General features: G+C 45.4%; 1 protein-coding gene across 2 annotated transcripts in view; it reads left to right on the top strand.

Annotated features, from left to right (window-relative positions):
* Positions 1 to 20,818, top strand: part of shank2b (SH3 and multiple ankyrin repeat domains 2b) — a 163,486-nt gene that overhangs the window by 27,044 nt on the left and 115,624 nt on the right. The window contains exons 3-7 of one of the 2 annotated variants that reach the window (XM_014147798.2): positions 1,270 to 1,497; positions 8,618 to 8,824; positions 10,278 to 10,349; positions 11,328 to 11,436; positions 11,877 to 12,028. In XM_014147798.2, coding sequence (XP_014003273.2) covers positions 1,279 to 1,497; positions 8,618 to 8,824; positions 10,278 to 10,349; positions 11,328 to 11,436; positions 11,877 to 12,028 — 759 coding nt within the window. In that variant the 5' untranslated portion in view covers positions 1,270 to 1,278. Of the gene's footprint in view, positions 1 to 1,264; positions 1,498 to 8,617; positions 8,825 to 10,277; positions 10,350 to 11,327; positions 11,437 to 11,876; positions 12,029 to 20,818 lie in introns of those variants that run through there. The other variant, XM_045696893.1, reaches the window with a different exon arrangement.

Here is a 20,818-nt window from a genome sequence, read left to right as displayed (position 1 = left end):
TTCACTTTCTTCCACTGCAAATCTACCATGCTAGTGTTTTACTTGCTGTATTGTATGTACTTCGCCACCATGGCCTTTTTTGCTTTTACCTCCCTTATCTCACCTCATTTGCTCACATTGTATGTATATAGACTTATTTTTCTACTGTATTATTGACTGCATGTTTGTTTTACTCCATGTGTAACTCTGTGTTGTTGTATGTGTCATACTGCTTTGCTTTATCTTGGCCAGGTCACAATTGTAAATGAGAACTTGTTCTCAACTTGCCTACCTGGTTAAATAAAGGTGAAAAAAAAATATTGACATAACCTGAAAGGCCGCTCAGCAAGGAAGAAGCCACTGCTCCAAAACTGCCATACAAAAGCCAGACTACGGTTTGCAACTGCACATGGGGACAAAGATCGTACTTTTTGATGAAACAAAAATAGAACTGTTTGGCCATAATGGTCCATCGTTATGTTTGGAGGAAAAAGGGGGAGGCTTGCAAGCCGAAGAACACCATTCCAACCGTGAAGCACGGGGGTGGCAGCATCATGTTGTGGGGGTGCTTTGCTGCAGGAGGGACTGGTGCACTTCACAAAATAGATGGTATCATGAAGAAGGATAATTATGTGGATGTATTGAAGCAGCATCTCAAGACATCAGCCAGGAAGTTAAAGCTTGGTTGCAAATGGGTCTTCCAAATGGACAATGACCCCAAGCATACTTCCAAAGTTGTGGCAAAATGGCTTAAGGACAACAAAGTCAAGGTATTGGAGTGGCCATCACAAAGCCCTGACCTCAAACCTATAGAAAATGTGTGGGCAGAACTGAAAATGTGTGTGCGAGCAAGGATGTCTACAAACCTGACTCAGTTACACCAGCTCTGTCACGAGGAATGGGCCAAAATTCACCCAACTTATTGTGGGAAGCTTGTGGAAGGCTACACGAAACGTTTGACCCAAGTTAAACAATTTAAAGGCAATGCTACCAAATACTAATTGAGTGTATGTAAACTTCTGACCCACTGGGAATGTGATGAAAGAAATAATAGCTGAAATAAATCATACTCTCTACTATTATTCTGACATTTCACATTCTTAAAATAAAGTGGTGATCCTAACTGACCTAAAACAGGGAATTTTACTAGGGTTAAATGTCAGGAAATGTGAAAAACTGAGTTTAAATGTATTTGGCTAAGGTGTATGTAAACTTCCGACTTCAACTGTATGTGTGTTAGTTTTATATACTGTATAATGTACACTGTGTAGCACTGTCCCCTCTCTCCAGTAGCGTATCATGCCTCGGAGTCCTACGTCCAGTGAGGAGGAAATGGCCCAGAGTGTCTCTGACGGGTCTGGAGGTTTTGAGACAGACAGCTCCAAGGAGGAGGCTGGCCATGGAGAACCTGGAGGGGAGACGGCCAGCAGAAGGGCCGACAGGAGGGCAGAGAAGGATGAGGCCGCCCGCAGGGAGTCCCTGGTCTTCTGTGTGGTCATCCCTGACCTGCAGCAGTCTGTGAGTACACACTTCTGTCTCATTAAACTATTATCTTATCATACTGCAGGAATATGCAATCTAAATCTAAATCCAGATCAAAGCCAAAACATAAGCACGTTTCACTTTCACCATTTGTGTTGTCATACCTAACCGACAGCAATCCGTGAGTAGGGACATTGTATATATTTTTTTTCTTCATATTAGTCATTTAGTAGACAGCCTTATCCAGAGTAACTTACAATCAGTGCATTCAACTAAAATAGTTAAAACAACGACCACTTGAAAAAGAAAAGGAGAACCTCACACTCTAGGAGCTCAGATGCAATAATTTAATAACCAACGTTTCGACAGACAAGCTGTCTTCATCAGGGTATAATGACAAACACTGCGGGTCACTAGTTTATATAGTTTGGAAGGACACACACCGGTGTCTGTAATCATGGCCGGGTGTGGAACAACGACCACATCACAATCATTACAAGTAAAACATCTTTAAAAAACAGCAGCTATCTGCCAAATCAGTGCTAATGAGAGTAGAAAAATTATTGGGATGCTTCATGCTGATTGGAATTATGAGATACCGGTAGTTGTTTCTGCAGTTTGTTACTGCGTGTTGTTTATATGAAAGACTAAACCCTAGGCTAGTAAAATTGTAAGTAAAGCACAAAGCTGTTAAAAAAAACGAGGTCATAGCAATTGTGGGATATTTGCGCCAACTTAGCTGCATACAGTCAATGTGAAAGAGCGAGCTACAATTGCTATGTACTGTATAATGTATAAACTGAAAGTCAGACTGTTCTCAGCCAAGCAATTAGATACAGTGCCTTCAGAAAGTATTCACACCCCTTGACTTTTTCCACATTTTGTTGTGTTACAGACTGAATTTATTATGGATGAAATTTTTATTTTTTTTTCACTGGCCTACACACAATACTCCATAATGTCAGAGTGGAATGATGTTTTTTTTTTAAATGTTTACAAATTAAGAAAAACTGAAAAGCTGAGATGTATTGAGTTAATAAGTATTCAACCCCTTTGTTGTGGCAAGCCTAAATAGGTTCAGGAGTAAAAATGTGCTTAGCAAGTCACCCAATGCATTGCATGGACTCAGTCTTTGTGCAATAATATTATTTAACAGGGTTTTTGAATGACTACCTCATCCCTGTACCCCACACATACGGTTATCTTTAACCTGTTAGGGCTAGGGGGCAGCATTTGCACGTCTGGATAAAAAAAATGTACCCGATTTAATCTGGTTACTAATCCTACCCAGTAACTAGAATATGCATATACTTATTATATATGGATAGAAAACACTCTAAAGTTTCTAAAACTGTTTGAATGGTGTCTGTGAGTATAACAGAACTCATTTGGCAGGCAAAACCCTGAGACATTTTCTGACAGGAAGTGGATACCTGATGTGTTGTATTACCTTTAAACCTATCCCATTGAAAAACACAGGGGCTGAGGAATATTTTGGCACTTCCTATTGCTTCCACTAGATGTCACCAGCCTTTACAAAGTGTTTTGAGTCTTCTGGAGGGAGATCTGACCGAACAAGAGCCATGGAACGATGATGTCCCATTAGACACCTGGCGCGCGAGTTCATGTTGGGTACCCTCGTTCCAATACGTTATAAAAGAGTATGCATTCGTCCACCTTGAATATTATTCATGTTCTGGTTAAAAAGGCCCTAATGATTTATGCTATACAACGTTTGACATGTTTGAACGAACGTAAATATATTTTTTCCCCTCGTTCATGACGAGAAGTCCGGCTGGCTTAGATCATGTGCTAACAAGACGGAGATTTTTGGACATAAATGATGAGCTTTTTTGAACAAAACTACATTCGTTATGGACCTGTGATACCTGGAAGTGACATCTGATGAAGAGAATCAAAGGTAATGGATTATTTACATAGTATTTTCGATTTTAGATCTCCCCAACATGACGTCTAGTCTGTATCGCAACGCGTATTTTTCTGGGCGCAGTGCTCAGATTATTGCAAAGTGTGATTTCCCAGTAAGGTTATTTTTAAATCTGGCAAGTTGATTGCGTTCAAGAGATGTAAATCTATAATTCTTTAAATGACAATATAATATTTTACCAATGTTTTCTAATTTTAATTATTTAATTTGTGGTGCTGACTTGACTGCCGGTTATTGGAGGGAAACGATTTCCTCAACATCAATGCCATAGTAAAACGCTGTTTTTGGATATAAATATGAACTTGATAGAACTAAAAATGCATGCATTGTCTAACATAATGTCCTAGGAGTGTCATCTGATGGAGATTGTAAAAGGTTAGTGCATCATTTTAGCTGGTTTTATGGTTTTGGTGACCCTGTCTTTGACTTGACAAAACATTACACACAACTCTTGTAAATGTACTGTCCTAACATACTCTAAATTTATGCTTTCGCCGTAAAACCTTTTTGAAATCGTAAAACGTGGTTAGATTAAGGAGATGTTTATCTTTCAAATGGTGTAACATAGTTGTATTTTTGAAAAATTTGAATTTTGACATTTATTTGGATTCAAATTTGCCGCTCTTGAAATGCACCTGCTGTTGATGGAGTGCACCACGGGTGGCACGCTAGCGTCCCACCTAGCCCATAGAGGTTAAGGTCCCTCAGTCGAGCAGTGAATTTCAAACACAGAATCAACCACAAAGACCAGGGAGGTTTTCCAATGCCTCTCAAAGAAGGGTACTTATTGGTAGATGGGTAAAAATAAAAAAGCAGACATTGTATATCCCTTTGAGCATGATAAAGTTATTAATTATGCTTTGGGTAGTGTATCATGTTATGGGAATGCTTGTAATCATTAAGAACTGGGGAGTTTTTCAGGATGAAAAAGTATACGGAATAGAGCTAAGCACAGTCCAAATCCTAGAGGAAAACCTGGTACAGTCTGCTTTCCATTAGACACTGGTAGATTAATTTACCTTTCAGCAGAACAATAACGTAAAACACAAGGCCAAATCTACACTGGAGTTTCTTACCAAGAAGACAGTGAATGTTCCTGAGTGGCCGAGTTACAGTTTTGACTTGTCAGAATCTACTTGAATATCTATGGCAAGACCTGAAAATGTTTTTAATTTTTTTATATTTTAAATATTATTTTTTCACCTTTATTTAACCAGGTAGGCTAGTTGAGAACAAGTTCTCATTTACAACTGCGACCTGGCCAAGATAAAGCAAAGCAGTGTGACACAGACAACAACACAGAGTTACACATGGAGTAAACAATAAACAAGGCAATAGCACAATAAACAAGTCAATGACACAGTAGAAAAAAAGAAAGTCTATATACAGTGTGTGCAAAAGGCATTACATTTACATTTACGTCATTTAGCAGACGCTCTTATCCAGAGCAACTTACAAATTGGTGCATTCACCTTATGATATCCAGTGGAACAACCACTTGACAATAGTACATCTATATATATTTTTTGGGGGGGGATAGGGGGGGGTTAGAAGGATTACTTTATCCTATCCCAGGTATTCCTTAAAGAGGTGGGGTTTCAGGTGTCTCCGGAAGGTGGTGATTGACTCCGCTGTCCTGGCGTCGTGAGGAAGCTTGTTCCACCATTGGGGTGCCAGAACAGCGAACAGTTTTGACTGGGCTGAGCGGGAACTGTGCTTCCGCAGAGGTAGGGAGGCGAGCAGGCCAGAAGTGGATGAACGCAGTGCCCTTCTTTGGGTGTAGGGACTGATCAGAGCCTGAAGGTACGGAGGTGCCGTTCCCCTCACAGCTCCGTAGGCAAGCACCATGGTCTTGTAGCAGATGCAAGCTTCAACTGGAAGCCAGTGGAGTGTGCGGAGGAGCGGGGTGACGTGAGAGAACTTGGGAAGGTTGAACACCAGACGGGCTGCGGCGTTCTGGATGAGTTGTAGGGGTTTGATGGCACAGGCAGGGAGCCCCACCAGCAGCGAGTTGCAGTAATTCAGACGGGAGATGACAAGTGCCTGGATTAGGACCTGCGCCGCTTCCTGTGTAAGGCAGGGTCGTACTCTGCGAACTCTGCGAATGAACCTACAGGATCGGGTCACCGCCTTGATGTTAACGGAGAATGACAGGGTGTTGTCCAGGGTCACGCCAAGGCTCTTAGCACTCTGGGAGGAGGACACAATGGAGTTGTCAACTGTGATGGCGAGATCATGGAACGGGCAATCCTTCCCCGGGAGGAAGAGCAGCTCCGTCTTGCCGAGGTTCAGCTTGAGGTGGTGATCCGTCATCCAGACTGATATGTCTGCCAGACATGCAGAGATGCGATTCACCACCTGGTTATCAGAAGGAGGAAAGGAGAAGATTAATTGTGTGTTGTCTGCGTAGCAATGATAGTAGAGACCATGTGAGGATATGACAGAGCCAAGTGACTTGGTGTATAGCGAGAATAGGAGAGGGCCTAGAACTGAGCCCTGGGGGACACCAGTGGTGAGAGCATGTGGTGCGGAGACGGATTCTCGCCACGCCAACCTGGTAGGAACGACCTGTCAGGTAGGACGCAATCCAAGAGTGAGCTGCGCCGGAGATGCCCGACTCGGCGAGGGTGGAGAGGAGGATCTGATGGTTCACAGTATCAAAGGCAGCAGATAGGTCTAGAAGGATGAGAGCAGAGAAGAGAGTCTGTTAGCTTTAGCAGTGCGGAGAGCCTCCGTGACACAGAGAAGAGCAGTCTCAGTTGAATGACCAGCCTTGAAACATGACTGATTTGGATCAAGAAGGTCATTCTGAGAGAGATAGCAAGAGAGCTGGCCAAGGACGGCACGCTCAACAGTTTTGGAGAGAAAAGAAGGGATACTGGTCTGTAGTTGATGACATCAGAGGGATCGAGTAGGGTAGGCATGAGGAGGTAGGCAATAAATGGGCCATAGGAGCGAATAATTACAATTTAGCAGATTAACACTGGAGTGATAAATAAGCATATGATGATGTGCAAGTAGAAATACTGGTGTGCAAAAGAGAAGAAAAGTAAATAAAATAAAAACAGTATGGGGATGAGGTAGGTATATTGGGTGGGCAATTTACAGATGGACTGTGTACAGCTGCAGCGATCGGTTAGCAGCTCAGGTACCTGATGTTTAAAGTTGGTGAGGGAAATAAAAGTCTCCAACTTCAGCGATTTTTGCAATTCGTTCCAATCACTGGCAGCAGAGAACTGGAAGGAAAGGCGGCCAAAAGAGGTGTTGGCTTTGGGGATGATCATTGAGATATACCTGCTGGAACGTGTGCTACGGGTGGGTGTTGTTATCGTGACCAGTGAACTGAGATAAGGCGGAGCTTTACCTAGCATAGACTTATAGATGACCTGGAGCCAGTGGGTCTGGCGACGAATATGTAGCGAGTGCCAGCCGACTAGAGCATACAGGTCGCAGTGGTGGGTGGTATAAGGTGATTTGGTAACAAAACAGATGGCACTGTGATAGACTGCATCCAGTTTGCTGAGTAGAGTATTGGAAGCTATTTTGTAAATGACATCGCCGAAGTCGAGGATCGGTAGGATGGTCAGTTTTACTCGGGTAAGTTTGGCGGCGTGAGTGAAGGAGGGTTTGTTGCGATATAGGAAGCCGATTCTAGATTTGATTTTGGATTGGAGATGTTTAATATGAGTCTGGAAGGAGAGTTTACAGTCTAACCAGACACCTAGGTATTTATAGTTGTCCACATATTCTAGGTCGGAACCGTCCAGGGTGGTGATGCTAGTCGGGCGGGCAGGTGCGGGGAGCGAACGGTTGAAAAGCATGCATTTGGTTTTACTAGCGTTTAAGAGCAGTTGGAGGCCACGGAAGGGCCAGAAGTATACAGAATGGTGTCGTCTGCGTAGAGGTGGATCAGGGAATCGCCCTCAGCAAGAGCGACATCATTGATATATACAGAGAAAAGAGTCGGCCTGAGAATTGAACCCTGTGGTACCCCCATAGAGACTACCAGAGGTCCGGACAACATGCCCTCCGATTTAACACACTGAACTCTGTCTGCAAAGTAGTTGGTGAACCAGGCGAGGCAGTCATTAGAAAAACCAAGGCTATTGAGTCTGCCGATAAGAATACGGTGATTGACAGAGTCGAAAGCCTTGGCCAGGTTGATGAAGACGGCTGCACAGTACTGTCTTTTATCGATGGTTGTCTAGCAATGATCAACAATCAACTTGACAGAGCTTGAAGAATTCTGAAAAGGATAATGGGCAAATGTTGCATAATCCAGGTGTGGAAAGCTCTTAGAGATTTACCCAGAAAGACATAGCTGTAATGGCTGCTAAAGGTGCTTCTACAAAGACTCAGGGGTGTGAATTCTTACATACATGAGTTATTTCTATATTTCTTTTTCAATACATTACAAAATTTTTCCAAAAACATGTTTTTACGTTGTCGTTATGGGGTATTGGGTGTAGATGGGTGTAAAAATGTATACTTTAATCAATTTTGAATTCAGGCTGTAACACAACAAAATGTCGAATAAGTCGAGGCATATGAATACTTTCTGAAGGCACTGTATGTAAGAGGGAGAAAGAAAGCAATTGAAAATCGGTAGCTTGGTTATTCAGCCACAAAACACATATTTTCTTGCTGAGAAGTGCTGTTGTTTTTCAAATTCCTTATCAGAAATGAACATGCACTCTCATATAAACCCACCAGGATTTTCTGGATAACAGCATAATCCATTGCTATAATCCTTACTAATTGATTGAGCTAATTCCAGTTATTGTTTTCTTCCACCAATACTGTGTAGTGTGCACCTCTGCCAAATGACTTCATGAATATGGAATGATCATTTTTGTCCAGCTTCTGTTGGGAAGAGGCTAGCTAATTACTAAAACAGAATATCATTAGCAGACATTTCCATACTGTTCTATACAGGACTTCCTAGTCTATTCTACTGTAAATAAAATACTATATTCACAGCCATTGTCTCACTGGCAGGGAGACGTGTGCTATTGTTTGTCCAGGTCCATCTGTTAGCACCTGCTGCCAGAATGGAACATCTGCATGTGTGTGTTAGAAGCAGAAATGTATGCTTTTTAAACCCAACGCCACCTGTCTTCTAATGTTTTGGAGCAGAAATGTATGTTTAAACTCCAGGGTTGATATGTTAGCATGATCTTTGCATATGTTGTCTTTATTTTGGAGCAGACATGTATGAGGTTTAAACCCGAGGCCACCGTATGGGTTGCTAAACAGCAGATCCTGTGTACACTGACCCAGACGTTGAGGGACGTGCTGAACTATGGCCTGTTTCAGCCCGCTGTGGAGGGCCGCAAGTCTGGCTTCCTGGACGAAGAGCGCCCTCTCAAAGACTACCCTACTCCCACCAGCATCAAGGGGGTTCCAACTCTGGAGGTACAGTAAGAATACTGCTTTGATCCATCCCTCAGGTCTAGCCCTAACCCTTGCCCTAACTCTAACCCTCAGACTAACTCACCCACCAGCAGCAAAGGGATCCCAACTCTGGTGGTACAGAAAAAGTGCTGCACCATTAGTCTGTATTATTAAACGCACATCCATCACTGATTGCTTCACAACATACAGTACCTTCATCAGGCTATTACCTTTTGATCAAAGAGTGGATCTTCGTCTTGTCAAATAGATGCGCTCCTGGCTCAAAACATTATACTAGCCTATAAAGTATGTGGTAGAGCAATCGTGTGTGCATTGCAGGCCCTACTTTATTTATCCAGTACTGCTCCATCCCTCAAGTCCAGTCCTCCTGTATTGGCAAACGTACGTCACTGATTGCTCTACAACATACCTTTATTAGGCAAGCACAATGTTGTTATGGATTGTGTGTGTGGGCCCTACTTCCTACATTTCTCCAGCACTGCTCCATCCCTGCGGTCCAGTAACACAGCACTGGACACGCTGCTGAACCCCAACCAGAGGTGCTGTATTAGCACTTCTCCTGGTTGATCATTATCAAAGAATCTAATCTGTAGAAAATTCAGCCACTTAATGAATGATCTAGGGACTGCATCCCTATAATAAGTATTGTTTTCCAAACAGCTCAGCTGGATTGTGATGAGGCGGCATAGCTGGTAACTCCATTCTTGGCTCCCTCTCTCTGTTCTTTGTTCTATATAGCCTCAGTCAGTGGTCCCCTGGTATCACTAGTACTTAATTACTGCCTGCCTGGGTGATATTTTCTAGTATAGTACAACTTAGTTACTTAGTATTAGACATATGGATCACCAATTCTGGGGCAGTATTCATAAAGAGCCTCAGGGAAGTGGTGATCAGTTTTGCCTTTAAAATCATAACTGAGTCTTTATAGAACAATGACATGGACAGGGAGGACCTGATCCTAGATCAGCGCTCCTACAGTACGCTGAGATGATTTTGTGAATATGGGCCCTGGGTATGATTGGGAAGCAATCTTTTTTGAATCTCCTGTCTACAGTTTTGTTATAAGAGCAAGGTCTCCCAACAACACAATGTGAAAGTTTCCATAGATAAAAAAAATCCTCTTGGCTCCCTCTCTCTGCTTTGTTCTATATAAGCCCAGTCAGTGGTCGCCTGGTATCGCTAGTACTGAAGTCTTAGTTACTGCCTGCTTCTTCTACTGGTAGTTGTACACCTTACTTAGTATTGAATATATAGATCAGCAGTATCAGTGCTGCCGGGTATGATTATATCTGTTTTGTTAGTCAGGATCATTACAAGATGATTATAAGAGGCATTATAGGGTGTTCATGCTCATGATTAGTATTTCAATGCATTCAATGCAACAACATCATAATACATTATACCTTTTGGCTTTAAGTAAAGCATTACCATTTTTCTCTTCTCCTATTTACAGTTCCGTTACAAGAGCAGGGTCTACCAGCAGCCCAATGTAAACGAAAAGCAGATTGCCAAAATCCACACGCAGGTGAGAAAAATAAATTAGGCTTTATATTCCTTTTTCACTTCTTCTTTCAAATGCCTTTGAATATCTATTGCTGATGTAATTTATTGTATTGGATCAGGTGAAACCTATATCTTGGACCCTTTTTACAATATATATCCGTCAATGATGGAACCGTGCTGAAAAGAGCAATGTGAAAAGACAATATTAGCCGCAGTAGAGTACGGCTCAGGTCATTACAGTCGTGTGAGAAAATGATATTATTAACGGAGCTTGTCTCTGAGATTTTCATTGTATTATGAGTGAAAGAACATCTCAGGGCCTTTCTCTGTAGTACTGATCAAATCAATACACTATTCGGCTACAAGCTGAATATAAAGTGTAAATTATTGAAGTGCATCATTTCCATGGGCTCAATATTCAGCAGGTATGTATTTTAACACACAGAACAGGATGGATTATTGGATTAAGACAGAAAACGACTGAGTCCGGGAGAATTCCTATCACTGTCCTTCTGGATCAAACAGGAATGCCACACTAAATAATTCACCCATCAAATTCCATTCCTGCTGTTTCCCCTGTTCTTTCAAGTCCACTCTTACTTTATGTGTGTTCGTGCGCGTGTGTGTGGTGTGTGTGTGTTGTGTGTGTTGGAGTTCAAAGTGTGTGTGCCGTGGCTGCGTTAGAGTGATCTGGTCAGAGTCAGTCCCCCTGTAGTGTCTCTGGCCTGCCTGAAGGCTGCAGGCGAGCCTCTCTTCCTCTCGGCCTGGCACTGTTCAGCTCAGCTCAGCTCTGGGACCTGCTCTCTTAGCTATTTATAACTGGCCTGGAAAGCAGCACATGTGTCCCTGGTCCCTGGGAAAGCACCACGAGAAGAACAGCAGTGCAGAGACCTGTGTAACCATCATCTGACCTCCCTACTGTACCAACCTCCCTGTCCCTGTATCACGCCCCCCCCCCCACGCTCTCTCTCTCTCTTTCTCTGCTCCCTCCTACTCCTAGGCCAACTATAGGAAATTCATGGACCACATTCAACATCACCAGCTGGATAAAGTGGCAAAGATGCTGGAGAAAGGCCTCGACCCCAACTATCAGGACCCTGATACTGGTGGTACGCCACACACACACACACACACCTAGGCTCTTACTCAATTATGTGATGTGCACCTCGTGTTGTATTATACAGCAGCTGCTGCTGAGAAGTAAACAGTGTCTGATAAATTATGAATGGCTTAGTTTACTGAAAAAGGAAATTAGAGATCAGCTCACCTCAAATGTTTTTAAAGTCTCAATTGCTTGTGTTTTTGTGCACCTTTATTCTGTGGGACCTATAGGGCTGGTTTCCAGGACAAAGTCTAGTCCTAGACTACAAAGTTATTTCGATAGCCGTTCTTCATTGAACATGCCTTCTATTCCAGAATTAGCCTTCTATTCCAGGAAACTTACCCATAGCATTTGCTTTGATGATGTTCATACAATAAACTCAGGGTTTCTGCTTTTAAGAAACATCTGTAACACTAAACAACACCATGTTGTGTGTTTGTTTTGTAGAAACTCCACTGACCTTCGCAGCCCACCTTTACAATGTGGAGCAGGTCATCGTTGTATTGAAACAAGGTGGAGCACATCTGGACTTCAGATCACAAGATGGGATGACGGCTCTCCACCATGCAGTCAGGGCCAAGAATCAGGCCACGCTGAAGGTTATCCAGTATCTCTATGTCTTTTACAGCTTCTATAAAGTCGGCCACAATTCCCCTCTCTACCTCTTCCCCTTGGCCTTACCCTTTGATGTGTGCAGATCTGTATGGTTGAAGCAATATAGTGGAACATCCACCACTACTGCTTTTCTCTAGACCCTTCAGATCTGCAAACGTAGAAGGGTTAGGACCAAGGATATGGGAAAGAGAGAGAATTGGTATCAACTGATACCTTTTAAAATGTTCTAAACAATCTATCCCATAACAAATCAAACTGTATTTGTCACATGCGCCGAATACAAGTGTAGACCTTACCGTGAAATGTTTACTTACAAGCCCTTAACCAACACCCCACATATAGGAATCATAATTGACAATGTCCTACACATAACATATGTGAACGACCACCTCGATTTGGTCAGATGTAGCAAAATTTGAAATTGTGTTTTTTACATTGGATAAAAGTAGAGACTCATAGCTACAACATGTTATATCATACAATGCAATTGTGGAGTAATGGGAAAGTAATTATGCTTTGAAAGTAGATAAACTTGTAACATCACTTTTGAGAAAATGGTCTTTGCATGTTTTGGTACACCTACTGGAGAGCTCTTCTTTGTCTACACCTATTCAGCATTGTTCACACCCAGATACTGTATGTCTATGTCCTGGGAAATCTTCTTGTCGCTTACGAGCTCATGCTAATCGCATTAGCCTACGTTAGCTCAACTATCCCGTGGACGGGACACCGATCCCGAAGAAGCTTACGGACAATGTCAAATGTGATATAGCGAAGCAACTGAGTGAGTTGGGTGCGCAATTACGCAGGTACTTTCCAGAAACGAATGACACAAACAACTGGATTTGTTATACCTTTCATGCCCTGCATCCAGTCCACTTACCGATATCTGAACAAGAGAGCCTCATCGAAATTGCAACAAGTGGTTCTGTGAAAAATGTATTTAATCAGAAGCCACTGCCAGATTTCTGGATTGGGCTGTGCTCAGAGTATCCTGCCTTGGCAAATCACGCTGCTAAGACACTGATGCCTTTTGTAACCACGTACCTGCAGTTGTAGTCGGAAGTTTACATACAACTTAGCCAAATACATTTAAATTCAGTTTTTCCCAATTCCTGACATTTAATCCTAATAAAAATTCCCTGTCTTAGGTCAGTTAGGATCACCACTTTATTTTAAGAATGTGAAATGTCATAATAATAGTAGAGAGAATGATTTATTTCAGCTTTTATTTCTTTCTTCACATTCCCAGTGGGTCAGAAGTTTACATGCACAGAATGTCACGACTTCCGCCGAAGTCGGTCCCTCTCCTAGTTCGGGTGGCGTTTGGCGGTCAATGTCACCGGCCTTCTAGCCATCGCCGATCCACCTTTCATTTTCCAATGGTTTTGTCTTGTCTTCCCTCACGCCAGGTTTCAATTCCATCAATTACATGTTGTGTTTTTAACCCTCTGTTCCCCCTATGTACTTGTCCGGAATTGTTTCTTGTAGTGCTTGTGTATGTTATGCTGGTGGATACCGGGTTTTGTTTGACCCATTCATTTATTGTTCTGTTTACAGTGGTTTTTATGTCTATTAAACGACACCGTTGTAAATCAGTTTTCGCTCTCCTGCGCCTGACTTCTCTGCCGCCAGTACGCAGTTACAGAATTCCGGACCTAACCTATGGAGTCAGTAGGAGCAGGTACCCCGGGTATAGGGGTGGAGGAGCGCGTCCGGGAGCACGCAGCAATGAGCACATCAATTTATAGAAATACTCATCATAAACGTTGATAAAATATTAAACTGTTATTCAAAGTATTATAGATAAACATCTCCTTAATGCAACCGCTGTGACAGATTTAAAAAAAGCTTCATGGGGAAAGCACACTTTGCAATAATGTGAGTATGACGCTCAGAAAACAACATCAGGCAATACAGATACCCGCCATTTTGGAGTCATCACAATAAATGTTGTTTTGTTCCATAAAGTCCATCATTTATGTCCAAATACCTCCTTTTTGTTAGCGCGTTCAGTGAGCTACTCCAAATGTAGGAAGCGCGCCGAAAATTCTACGACGAAAAGTAAAAAAAAGTTTTATTTACGTTCGTAGAAACATGTCAATCGATGTATAGCATCAATCTTTAGGGTCTTTTTAACATACATTTTCAATAATATTCCAACCGGACGATTCCAATGTCTGCAAAAATGTAATGGAACACAGCTACCTCTCACGTGAATGCGGGCCACTGAAGTCATATTCTTTTCTGAGCCACCAACTTGACATCTAGTGGAAGCCTTAGGAAGTGCAAAATGAACCCTAAGTCACTGTATACTGTAAAGGCAATCACTTAAAAACTACAAGCCTCAGATTTCCCACTTCCTGGTTTGATTTTTCTCAGGGTTTTGCCTGCCATATGAGTTCTGTTATACTCACAGACATCATTCAAACAGGTTTAGAAACGTCAGAGTGTTTTCTATCCAAATCTACTAATAATATACATATCCTACCTTCTGGGCCCGAGTACCAGGCAGTTTAATTTGGGCACGCTTTTCATCCAGAATTCCGAATGCTGCCCCCTACCCTAGTGAAGTTAAGGGACATGAACCACCTGATGACCCGATTGTTTGTGTCCCTTCCCCTGGCCATTCAGACCAAGAGAGCATGGTCTGTGACCAGGGTGAAGTGGGTATCCAACAGGTAGTACTTGAGAGTGTCTAGCACCCACTTCACCGCTAGGCACTCTTTCTCGACAATAGAGTACTTTTTTTTCTCTGGTTATCAGCTTTCGGCTTTTGTACATAAATGGGGTGCTCCTCCCCATCGTATACCTGGGACAGGACGTCCCCTAGTCCCGTGTCGCATGCATCTGTCTGGACCAACATCGGCACTTGGAAATCGGGCATTATGAGAATCGGATGGGAGCACAGCGCTTTCTTCAGGCGTCTGAACGGCGCTTCTGTCTCGCTCGTCCATTTCACTGTTTTTGGGAGGCGGGCCCTGGTTAGATTGGTAATGGGCCTCAAAGTTGGGGATAAACCGGCTTTAGTATCCTGCCAGTCCCAGGAAGGACTTGATGTGTCTCTTGGTGCGTGGAGCGGGCCAGTCACGTACCGCATGGACCTTCCTGTCCTGGGGCTTGACGTTCCCCCGTCCGATCAAATACCACAGGTACTCCACCTCCTCGAACAATAGCTTGCATTTCTTGGGGTTTGCTGTCAACCCGGCTTGCCTGAGCATGTCCAGCACCGCCTGGAGGCGCGTCAGGTGCTCTTCCCAACTTTGGCTGTGGATGATGATGTCATCCATATAGGCTGTTCTGTATTGTTGGTGCGATTGGAGGACTCGGTCCATCAGGCGCTGGAATGTGGGCGGGGCACCGTGGAAACCGAATGGGAGCACCCGGTACTGATATAAGCTGTCCAGTGTCAAAAACACAGTCTTCTCCCGGGAGGAGGCTGCCAACGGTAACCTGCCAATATCCTTTGGTCAGGTTTAGGGTGCTGATGTACTGGACCTTTTCCAATTGGTCGATGAGCTCATCCACCCTCGGCATGGGTTAGGCATCAAACAAGCTGATGTCATTCACACCTCGGAAATCATTACAAATGTGCAGGCTACCTTCCGGTTTGGGCACCAACACGATGGGGCTGCACCATGTGCTATGGGATTCTTCCATGACCCCCATCCTCAGCATAGCCTTCACTTCCTGCTTCACGGCCTTCTGTCGGGCCTCGGGGAACCGATATGGCCTCTTTCGTACCATTACGGCCGCCCGTCGGGGCGGCAGGTAGCCTAATGTTTAGATTGTTGGACTAGTAACCGAAAGGTTGCAAGTTTGAATCCCTGACCTGACAAGGTCAAAATCTGTCGTTCTGCCCCTGAACAAGGCAGTTAACCCACTGTTCCTAGGCTGTTGTTGTAAATAATAATTTGTTCTTAACTGACTTGCCTACTTAAATAAAGGTAAAAGAAATAACAATTACGCCGGGTGCGGACGTGGAGTTCAATGAGGGTCGTGCGGTCCGGCTTCTCGGAGAACACCATCGTGTTCCGATCGGCGAGCTCCCGGAGCACTTGCTTCTGAGCCGGGTCGAGGTCCTCATTGCTCGGACCACCACTTGTACCATTGGCGTCCTGGGTCCCAACCATAACACGGCCAAGGCTGTCCTCTCGTGCCAACTCTTCAATAAGTTCACGTGGTAAATTTTGGGTTTCAGTCTCCCCGGATGCCGTATGTGGTAATTGATGGGTCCCAGCTTCTCTATCACCTCATTTTACCCGTGCCATGTTTTCAGGAGCTTACTTACTGCCGTGGGGATTACGACCAACACCTCGTCTCCCACCTGGAATTTTTGGGGCTGTGTTCCCCGATTGTAAACCTGGGCTTGAGCGTGTTGGGCCTTCTCCTTGTGTTCTACCACACTGCGTAAGGAGGTCGGCTGGGCTCCCACACCTCCTTGGTGAGGTCCAGTAGGCCACGTGGCCTCCTCCCATAGAGGAGTTCGAAAGGGGACAACCTGGTGGATCGGCAGATGGGCACTTCTCGGTCCGAGAACATTAGCTGGGGTAGTAGCTGGTCCCAGTTCCACCCGTCCTGCTCGATGACCTTCCACAGCATTTGTTTGAGCGTTTTATTGAACCACTCGACGAGCCTATTCATCTGCAGGTGAAAGATGGCGGCCCAGATATGCTTGATCTGCAGGAGAGCACACAAATCTTTCATTAGGCGGGACATGAACTCAGTACCTTGGTCTGTCAGGATCTCATTCGGGATGCCCACCTGGCTAAAGAGGTGGAACAGCTTCTGGGTGATTCCCTTGGAGACCGCCGCCCATAGGGGAATGGCAGATACCGGGTGGCATAATCTACTATTACCAGGATGTACCGGTGTCCTCGTGCCATTTTTACCAGGCGTCCTACTATGTTCAAGGCGATGCGTTCAAAGGGCTCCCCTATGATCGGTAGGAAGGCCAGCGTGTTTCGGAAGTGTGCTTTTGGGGCAGTGATTTGACACTCCGGGCAGCAGTGACAATAGTCTTCCACAGCCCTCCTCATCCCAGGCCATCCATTCCCGGGTCTTCTCCATTCCCAGGTGTGCCTCCAACAGGTGAACAATTCCCACGTACCGTTGGGGCAGCAACAGTACCTCTCGAAGTTCCCCCCGTTGGCACGACACCTGATACAAAAGGTTATTCTTGATTTGGAAATGGGGGTATCGCCAGTCACTCAACCCCAGGATTAGCTTTCAGGTAGTGGCTTTCAAGTTTGAATCCTCACAACTGTCCCCTCAGTTGGCCCACAGTGAGTGTCCCGGCTGGTCCCTCGAAATCGATGAGGGGGATGGGCTCCTCCTCCCGTTGTTCACCGGGGGGGGGGGTCCGTCGCCCCCTCAGACTCCGACTCCAGATACGGGTTTGTCAACTTCCCTCCAGGTCACGCAGGCAACGGGTCGTCCTCGCTCTTGTCTTCCGCCGGCTTGTACCTTTTTCCTCAGCTCATGCCTCCACAGTGCCCTGGACAGTGGACAAACTCGTCCCACGAGGAGGGGTACCGGCAACTCTGGTACGGCACCCACCATCATCTGGCAGCCCCCTTGTGGTGTCACGATATTGGCCTGTACGGTTGGATACCGCTTTGTGTCACCGTGGACACAGGAGACGGACATCTCCCTACCACGTTCGGTCCCCTGGGCCAGCAGGCTCGTGGCTACGAGCGTAACCACACTCCCAGAGTCTAATAGAGCTTCTGTCGACCTTCACCGGGACCATGGGTGCCTTTGGTTCGTGGTGCGCCAACAGTGGCCCACCTCGCCTCCGGGGCTTGCTGATGGGATTGAATCCTCTCAAGCCGGGCAATTCCAAGCAAGGTGCCTCCTGGCGCCACACTCAAAACACCTCCTTTGATCTCCATCTACCTGGGGTCGACTGTCGGTTCGGGGTATACTGCGGTGGGGGTGTCCTTCCATCCCCTCGGACGGGTCTCCAACTCGGCCCGGCTCCCCTTCAGGAGGGCCTCGGTGTTCTGATGCATCTCCACTGCTCCCGGGAGTCCCTTCAGGTTTGGGGCGTGCGTAGACTTGCTGCCCTCTTCATGTCGTGGGATAGCGCCTGTAAGAAGCGATCCATGACCACTTTGTCTATGTTGGAGAGGGTGGATACGTCGGTTAGGAGCCACGCCCTGGTGATTCGCACTATTTTGCTGATCTGGGCTTGGGGGGAGGCATCGGCCACGAACCTCCAGTCGTGGACCAGTCGGGCCCGATGGGCCTGTCTGAGTATCTCGCAGTTAGCTGCCTGTTCATCGTTAACCTCTCTGGGGCAGGCGGGACGAATTCGTCCCACCTACGTAACAGCCAGTTGAATCCTGTGGCGCGATTTTCAAAACCTTTGAAATGCTATTACTTCAATTTCTCAAACATATGACTATTTTACAGCTATTTAAAGACAAGACTCTCATTAATCTAACCACACTGTCCGATTTCAAAAAGGCTTTACAACGAAAGCAAAACATTAGATTATGTCAGCAGAGTACCAAGCCAGAAATAATCAGACACCCATTTTTCAAGCTAGCATATAATGTCACAAAAACCCAGAAGACAGCTAAATGCAGCACTAACCTTTGATCTTCATCAGATGACAATCCTAGGACATTATGTTATACAATACATGCATGTTTTGTTCAATCAAGTTCATATTTATATCAAAAACCAGCTTTTTACATTAGCATGTGACGTTCAGAACTAGCATACCCCCCGCAAACTTCCGGGGAATTTACTAACAATTTACTAAATTACTCACGATAAACGTTCACAAAAAGCATAACAATTATTTTAAGAATTATAGATACAGAACTCCTCTATGCACTCGATATGTCCGATTTTAAAATAGCTTTTTGGTGAAAGCACATTTTGCAATATTCTAAGTACATAGCCCAGCCATCACGGGCTAGCTATTTAGACACCCGGCAAGTTTAGCACTCACCAATATCAGATTTACTATTATAAAAGTTTGATTACCTTTTGTTGTCTTCGTCAGAATGCACTCCCAGGACTGCTACTTCAATAACAAATGTTGGTTTGGTCCAAAATAATCCAGCGTTATATCCGAATAGCGGCGTTTTGTTCGTGCGTTCCAGAAACTATCCGAAATGGTAAATCAGGGTCGTGCGCATGGCGCAATTCGTGACAAAAAAATTCTGAATATTCCATTACCGTACTTCGAAGCATGTCAACCGCTGTTTAAAATCAATTTTTATGCAATTTATCTCGTAAAAAAGCGATAATATTCCGACCGGGAATCTCCTTTTCGACAAACAGAGGAAAAAACACAAAGACGGGGGCGGCCAGTGCACGCGCCTAAGCCCACAGTCCCTTGATCGGCCACTTGAGAAAGGCGATAATGTGTTTCAGCCTGGGGCTGGAATGACGACATTCAGGTTTTTCTCGGGCTCTGAGAGCCTATTGGAGCCGTGGGAAGTGTCACGTTACCGCAGAGATCCTAAGTTTTTGAAAGATGTCAAAGAAAGACAATAAATGGTCAGACAGGCCACTTCCTGTAAAGGAATCTTTCAGGTTTTGACCTGCCATTTGAGTTCTGTTATACTCACAGACACCATTCAAACAGTTTTAGAAACTTTGGAGTGTTTTCTATCCAAAGCCAATAATTATATGCATATTCTAGTTACTGGGCAGGAGTAGTAACCAGATTAAATCGGGTACGTTTTTTATCCAGCCATGTCAATACTGCCCCCTACCCTCAACAGGTTAAACTTTGACCTACCAGCACCATCACCAACTGTCACATGAAACCATCACCCATTTACCCCAAGGCGGCTCAACCTACCCTGTCCCTATGCTCAATTTACCCCATAGTTTATTAAGTACACCACCCGAACTGCCGACCGCCGCTGAAGGCTCCGGAATGCCGGCCGCCGCTGAAGGCTCCGGACTGCCGGCCGTCTCAGGAGGCTCCGGACTGCAGGCCGTCTCAGGAGGCTCCGGACTGCAGGCCGTCTCAGGAGGCTCCGGACTGCAGGCCGTCTCAGGAGGCTCCGGACTGCAGGCCGTCTCAGGAGGCTCCGGACTGCAGGCCGTCTCAGGAGGCTCCGGACTGCAGGCCGTCTCAGGAGGCTCCGGACTGCAGGCCGTCTCAGGAGGCTCCGGACTGCAGGCCGTCTCAGGAGGCTCCGGACTGCAGGCCGTCTCCGGAGGCTCCGGACTGCAGGCCGTCTCCGGAGGTTCCGGACTGGGGACAGTCGCTGCAGGCTCCGTGCCATGGATCGTCACTACAGGCTCCGTGCCATGGATCATCCCAACAGGCTCCGGGCCATGGATTATCACTGGAGGCTCCGGGCCATGGATTATCACTGGAGGCTTCGTGCCATAGATCATCCCTAAAGGCTCCGGGCAATGGATCATCCTTACAGGCTTCTTGCCATGGATTATCACTTGAGGCTCCGGGCCATGGATTATCACTGGAGGCTTCGTACCATGGATCATCCCTACAGGCTTCTTGCCATGGATTATCCCTACAGGCTCCGGGCCATGGATCATCACTGGAGGCTTCGTGCCATGGATCATCCCTACAGGCTCCGGGCCATGGATCATCCCTACAGGCTTCTTGCCATGGATTATCACTTGAGGCTCCGGGCCATGGATTATCACTGGAGGCTTCGTGCCATGGATCATCCCTACAGGCTCCGGGCCATGGATCATCACTGGAGGCTTCGTACCATGGATCATCACTGGAGGCTTCGGACCATGGATAATCACTGGAGGCTTCTTACGTGGAG

This window comes from Salmo salar, chromosome ssa16 (assembly GCF_905237065.1).
Source record: "Salmo salar chromosome ssa16, Ssal_v3.1, whole genome shotgun sequence".
In the NCBI taxonomy this organism is placed as follows: Eukaryota; Metazoa; Chordata; class Actinopteri; order Salmoniformes; family Salmonidae; genus Salmo; species Salmo salar.
Note: the sequence above shows the minus strand (reverse complement) of the source record. Positions and strands in the feature narration are given on the sequence as shown.